Source organism: Phaethon lepturus, unplaced genomic scaffold (assembly GCF_000687285.1).
Source record: "Phaethon lepturus isolate BGI_N335 unplaced genomic scaffold, ASM68728v1 scaffold45501, whole genome shotgun sequence".
Taxonomy (NCBI): Eukaryota; Metazoa; Chordata; class Aves; order Phaethontiformes; family Phaethontidae; genus Phaethon; species Phaethon lepturus.
In genome coordinates this window covers 16,107-23,281 of record NW_010519298.1, presented here as the reverse complement: position 1 = coordinate 23,281, position 7,175 = coordinate 16,107, and the positions used below count along the sequence as shown (strand labels likewise).

Sequence of the window (7,175 nt, the reverse complement as noted above, 5' to 3'; positions counted from 1 at the left end):
AGCAGGAAAGGGTTAATCTACTAGTATTAACAGGCTGGAAGAAATAAGGACATTAATTTCTTTCTATTCCCCACCCCTGACAGATTACTAAAGCAGCAAGAATACAGACATGAGCTTGCAACTTCATACTAATTAGGTTTGGGAATAAATACACAAGCAGTTGCTTTCAACTGTAGTTATGACTAGAAAAGAAATAGGAAAAATAGCCTTTCTGCTCAGCATATATTTTTGATCGGTAATTTCATATTATTTCTCTCAGTTTGTAAATCAGATTAAATTCCTCTAGTTACTGTCTTGCAGATTAAAGGGAAAGAATGTTCAAAGTGTTCTGTTTCAGTTCCTCCACAAGGATTTGGAAATCAGAGCCTCAGCTTGAAAGCAAAAAATGAGTAGGCCAAATTCTACATCATGACTGTGAGCTCCTTCTGCTAAGGGCAACCTTAGTTTTATTGGGAAACAGAAGAGGCCCAGCCCAAAATAAACAGAAGGGGCTAATCTCTCTGTGTGGTCCATTTTTGTTATATTCAAAAGCAGCACTTCAAAATGAAACTAGGTTTTGGTATGACCTTTTGCCTGCTGCCCAACAAGCCTGCTAAATCATTTATTTTCTCTGTGTCTCAATAACTGATCTATACACCATCTTCCCACCTGCAAAAGATGCAATAAGACTTTATTCATTAAGTGTTGGTTAAATCTGTTGGGATACTCAGATGGGAGAACTATGGAAGAGTCACTCCCATTTTACTTAAAATTGAGTCAATGGCTAGAATTCAAGCAGAAATCTGCAAGAAAATGTTTCTCAACTGCTATAGTCATAGACATGGGGATGCTGTAGGTAGATAGTATATTGGGATATTTTTCAAAATGTGATTCTCTTTCTTACACTTTCATGCAAGCCAACAAGCCACAATGTGAATGTTATGTTAACTACCACACCCGAGTTCTTCACTATGGTATACGTCATGTTTTTAATTTGGCCGGGACAGCTCCAGCTAGGTGACAGCAGCCGCAGCTGGAGATCACTATTTGACTCTTTCACAAACTTAAGTTACCTCCATGTGTTAGCATCTGGATCAAACACCTCAATGGTCTTCAAGTATGTTGTGCCATCAAAACCCCCAACTGCCATGAGCTGTCCATTCACCACCGCGAGGCCAACCTGCAAAACAATCATCAGAGATAGTAGCTATTTAGCTGGGATGTCCTGAAAAGAAGGGTTAAAATGAAAATATTAATAAAAGGATGTAATAACTATGGTGAAAGGCAGTCTACAGTGGCAGAGAAGGACAAATAAAATAGCCTAAAAAATAACAAGGCATGAAAAGTTAAACATATCTCTCAAAATAGAGAATCTCTTAAGGAAGAAGCAGAAGGTTCCCCTTATTACCAGCTACAACAATTAGAACTTCCTGTATGATAATAGATACATGAGAACCTAAGCCTTTATCAGCCAAAACTTACTATGTCCTGGACTGAAATTCTACACCAAGTGTGACATGCATGCACCAGAATATCTACCAGTCTACAGCCTGGAATGCTTGCTTAAACTAGGAGAACCATACGTAAGCCCCTGGCCTGCTCCTCTTGGGCTGAGGCTTGGACCTTAGGTAAGCACCTTGGCCTCTGGCCTTTCTATTTTGTCTTTCTGATGAAGCACAAAATCACTGAAATCTCAAAACAGTTCTGTGGTTTAGGAAGATCACTTCCAGTGAAAACATCTCATGGCAAAACAGAGAAAAGACAACAAGAACACAATGTAAAATGGTCCTTGTTTTGGCTTTGGGGAAATCAGAAAGAGCTCAGGAGAGCTGCAGATACAGATGCACCTGTTTAGCAGTTTCTACAGAAAGCAAATACAGAAGCAGCTCATGAAAAGTCATACCCTAACCAGTAACTAAAAAGGAGAGTGTTGGACAGTATACTACATGCTTTGAAGATGGAAATAAATACATATTCTCTTCCTCCAAACCCAGTAGTTGCTCAAATTATGATTCATACTTGCCTCACCAGACACTGAAATACTAAAAGACAGAATTAATCCGCTTTTCACTAGATAACCCAGTATCCATTGATAAATATTCATAACATTTGCATCTGACCAAACATGATGACTACTTAAAACACTATGTTAATCTTTTGTTCACATGTCTACAGAAGGCAGGAAGATTAGCAGCTGATGAGAACATGCTGTCACTCCCCATACTCACAAGATTCAGTGAAGAGAGGTGACATATTAAGTGAAAGCCCAGAAACCCTGTTCCCACACATATCTCAAGGCAATGAAAGGACTTGGCTGGAAGTTTGTATCTAAACACATACTTGCCCAGTTTCCCAGCTCCTCATTCTGGGCAAGTAGGTATGTTCACCTCCTAATTCATCCAAAGTGGATTGCAGGATGAGACTCGGGTACTAGTTTTGATAGTGTTCTCTAATAGTATCTCATACAAAGTATGGCTACTTCACCAAGTAAAAACCTAAATAACTCCTCTGTTTCAGGCCTAAGTAGTTGACTCCACATAAGGGACCAAAACTATCAAAAAGACGACCCTCAAATGACTCCATTTCCCCATCCTCAGGCATGTTAAACAGCTGTCTATGGCACGACACAACCACCGCTTCATCCTCTAGTCTTGCTGAAGAGCTTTGACTTTTTGCAAACCTTTCCCCTCACAGAAGAAGAGAGATGAAGGTACAGAAGGAGCAAGAGGAAAACCTCACAAGATGACACTCTACCCTGTGTTCTCACCATGGGATTATGTATAGTATAGACAATCAAACCAAGCCAAACTCACTCCACTTCGGCGCGATGTCATGGCCACAACAGGAGACCACTGGTTGGTTCGAGGGTTGTATCTCTCGGCACTACTGAGCTCCGTCGTATCATCTCTGCCTCCCACAGCATATATCATGTCTTGGTATACTGCACAGCCCAGGTGCTTCCTTCTTGTCCCCATGGGCGCAATTGTGTGCCAGCGGTTCTCCTGGGGATTGTACCGTTCCACTGCAGAGGAAATGACACATCTTTAGACAACAGGGTTGGCAGGCAATGGGGGTTAGCACTTTTGAACCTGCACCCAAAGTATTGCTCCATCTGTAAAGACGCTGCAATTTCCACACACCAAAAATATGATGAACCAGTCTGTTATGTCTCACTCTAATGCTTTTCTTCTATAGAAGGCTTGCTATTTTCTCTCCAGTCCTACAAAGTCAATCACATTCAGCATCTTCACTCAAGAGTGAACTGGCAATGCTACAAACTGATCTGCATTATCATCTTGCAGTAGTTTTACCTTTGGCACTTTCCTTCCTACAGCAGAAAAGGGCTACTGCAGGAAAAAAGATGTGCTTGCAACTGTTATGCAAATGATCAAAGTATTTTACCCCGGACACACTGCCAAATGCAGCATTGAGAAAGAAAAAGAAACGCACAACCAGGTAATAGCAGCTCACAAGCCTAGAGAGCAAATTACTGTACGGTAAAAATCACATTTAAAGTAGAAAAAACATAGCAAACTGATGACTAATTTATTCAACAGCCATCTGAGGACACTAAGGACAAACAGGACAATGACAAGTGCTGACAGCAATGAGGGAAAACAAAAGGCATACCAGTATTGAGAGGCGAAGTCCCGTCAGAGCCTCCCACAGCATAGAGGAAGCCCCCTAGCACAGCCACTGCAACTCCCAGGCGCCTGGTGCTCATCGAAGCCACTCGAGTCCATTTGTTTTCTTTGGGATCATATCTGGCAAAAGAACAAACACTGAAGTTTAGTGAAATGTTGACATCTTCACAGAGGGGCAGGAAAACTGACTTTATTCTCACCAAACAAAAATCCTCATAAGATTTGTACAGTACTTACCTCCTCTCCAGCTCATCTGCATCAGGTGCCCCTTATAAGAGACCCTCTTCTCCCTGTGCTTTTTTTTTTTTAAATTAAAAAGTACCTTTCCACAATGTTGAGACAAGAGACACCATCCTGGCCACCCACAGCATACAAGTAGCCCCCAAGAACCGCTACTCCAACACTGGTCCTGCAGGTGCTGGTTGGGGCCACATCACTGCTCCACTGATTGGTCTTGGGATCATACCTAGAAAAACATGAACAGCACAAATTGCTTGTCTAGGTATGCTTCAGACTCTCCCATGCTTGGGAACTACAAAGGCAGTGAAACTTGCCTATCTTGAGCTTAAACTGCAACACAGCTATTTGTAAGCTGGATAAAATCCCTGAAGTGATGTAATGCACCCAATACATGTTATTCTAGGGATGTTCAAACTGCAGCTTGAGACGATTAACTCAACATCAAAGGTTCAGGTTCATAAGACAGGAGGTTACCAGGGACTGTCTGACATGTGGTAACCTGCATCCATGCAAAGAGCAGCAGCCAGAGTTACTCTGCTGTACGTTCTCTGCAGTTCACACAAGTACTCAGCCAGCACTGGGACCTGCACTTCGAGATAAAAGATTAAGGAACCAGATGGACTTGGGAATCCAGAGACAAGGAATAAGAGTGCATAGCACAAAAGTACAGAACATGGGAGATGCAAGGCTAGGGTCATGATTTATGAAGCAAGGAGTATGCAAGGAGATACATGGGAAGAAGGGGAGGCTCAAGGAGAAATGAGATATTTGTATAGCTCATTGGATTTGTTACAGGGCCAAGATTTAGCGTACTAGGAGTGCTTGAGTCATGTGGCTTTTAGACTGCCATATGCCCAGAAACAGGAAGCTTGACTTCCATCTTTCACAGGTCTAAATCTGACCTATTTTCCTTCTTCTGTATAAGTGTTTGCAAGGTTCCTTAATTCTCTAACTACCACTCCACAATAAAATTCCACGATCTTTCCCTCAACAACTACTTAACCTGACCTTAAGGTAAGGTAAACTGTAAGGCTTATTGTTACCTCACCTTCCTCAACAATGCTAAAAACAAACCAGCAATTGGAAAGAAGGTTAACCAGGATCATCGCTTCTCCAATCAATTATACCCTGACCTATCTCTTACATACGCCTTCCTTATACCAAAGGCTACATCTTGTCTCATTAAGCTGGGGATAACATGACACAAGCTGTTATGCATGAAGTCCTTGCTCAGCAGTAAATCAACACAATATTGAAGGGGTATACAAGAGAGGAGGAAACATAGAAAACATGTGATATAAATTTCAGGTTTTCAGCAGAACACCACCACAGATGGCAAAATGAACTCATTTTTAAGAGGCTGCAGCCTGTTTAAACATTCAGAGTTAATATTTTGCACATTGGTCTTACAGAGACCTACCTTTCTACGCTGTTAAGATAAGAGGAACCATCATGGCCTCCCACAGCATAGAGGAGGTCATCCAGAACACTGACTCCAACACCACAGCGTCTTTTGCTCATGGAAGCCACCATCCGCCACTCATTGGTTTGAGGGTCATAGCGCTCGACACTGGAAATTGCATCCCCGCTACACCAGCCCCCCACTGTAGGAACCAAACACAAGAAATGGCGTCATAATAACGCACTGAGCTCATGTACTGTATGCGTGCCTGGTACTAATAATCCCTCTGGGCTTTGTCAGCCTTAACCCAGTAGCCCCATCTCCAAGTTACTCATTCTGAGGATTATAACTAGAAGACAGATTGTGATTTGCAAGAGGATTAGCGTTAAGTTTGGAAGTAGTGTGGCATTCACAGCTCCAAAGAAATCACACAAGTAGTAAGACAGTGTAGAGTTAACTCACATCTCCAAATATCAACGCACAGGTCACTTCAGAAATATGTTGTAAAGACTAGCCTTATGGAAGCACTATCACTAGAAAACCCAGACTTGAATCTCCTGACCTAAGTTAGCAGGAACTATACATACCTGCAAAGAGCACTTCTCCACAGCGGATGGGTTTGCGCGGTCTAGTTCTTGGTCCTTGCATCAGTGGCCGCTCTTGGGGCAACAGCAGATAATTTTTAGCTTCATCCACTAGATCCCTGTGCAAGACAGGAAAATATTCATGCCAAAAATTCACCTGATACCAGTCTCAGGAGAAGATATGAATCAAAACCAATGGCACGAAAAGCCAGCACTAGTCATGCACTTCAGGTATTCACAAATGACATAAGTGCATGAATAGTTCTATTTAGAGCATACACTGTCACCCAAGTACTCATCAGCTGTTTACAAGTCATTTACACAGTGACAGCAGCAGACCAGTATTTGGCCAGTGTTAATAATATATATTGCTTGCTATAAAGACTGATAAAAAACTGTGACAGAGATGTCAGGCTTACTATGCAGAAAAGAAAAACCCTGAGTGCCTCAAGCTGAAACTTAACAATCAGTTGTTTTGCCTAGGAACAAAACAGGAGTTGAAAAGCACACAAATACATAATGCACACACGACCAATAGATGGAGATAGTACCCTTCTGATGAATATTTTCTCCATCAGCTCTGGCCAGCTCACTGTCCATCCATTCAGGACTTGCCACCTGGACTAATCCTAATATTCCAAACCCTTGAATAAAACAAAAAAGAAAAAAAAAGTCCTCCTTCCCTCTACAAAGGTGGAATGCCCCCACTACGAATGCTTATTCAGGAAGAGAACAGTTTAGCCTATCCCCTCAACATTTTTACATTAAGCACAAGAAAAAGTGCTTTCTAAGTGATATACAACTCCAAAAAGCTAGAAAGGTGAAACTCATACTGTAAGAGGAGGAAATGACAGCTTCCCTGCACTAGCACTGTGGGAAATAACTGAATTAGACTCTGGGATTAGAGCCTGCTATCAAAGTGCAGACTTTTTACATAGAAAAGCTACTTTAAGTCCTAATGAGATCATGAATGCCACGCAAGTGGTAAGCTATAATGAAAGGCCATGACTAGAGAAACAAAAAAGGTGAAATGGAAAACAATACACTGAAGGGTGTTTTACCAACAGTCAAACTGTGCACTCAAAGTTTACTCTTGCACTGAAACCTTAAAAGAACAAAAAACACTTCTAGGGCACACTATTGACTATTAACGCAAATAGTAAACACTTTTTTCTTGTTATCTCTTCTCCTCCCAGTTGCAAAAGAGGAAATTGTCAGATATCGCCCATTTACTACTGACAAATCAGCACAGTTTTAGGGAACGGATGCAAATAAGGCACTCAAATACAACAAAATCCAATTCTTTAAATCAGTGAGAAGATTTAC

The 7,175-nt window shown here is 41.5% G+C and overlaps 1 protein-coding gene across 1 annotated transcript in view; it reads right to left on the bottom strand.

Moving 5' to 3' along the window:
* The window catches only part of KLHL20 (kelch-like family member 20), a 23,070-nt gene that overhangs the window by 1,572 nt on the left and 14,323 nt on the right, over window positions 1–7,175 (bottom strand). Inside the window, exons 5-10 of the mRNA XM_010296996.1 lie at window positions 5,853–5,968; window positions 5,284–5,467; window positions 3,946–4,089; window positions 3,610–3,743; window positions 2,793–3,001; window positions 1,053–1,159 (exon numbers count right to left, since the gene is read on the bottom strand). Coding sequence (XP_010295298.1) covers window positions 1,053–1,159; window positions 2,793–3,001; window positions 3,610–3,743; window positions 3,946–4,089; window positions 5,284–5,467; window positions 5,853–5,968 — 894 coding nt within the window. The remainder of the gene's footprint in view (window positions 1–1,052; window positions 1,160–2,792; window positions 3,002–3,609; window positions 3,744–3,945; window positions 4,090–5,283; window positions 5,468–5,852; window positions 5,969–7,175) is intronic.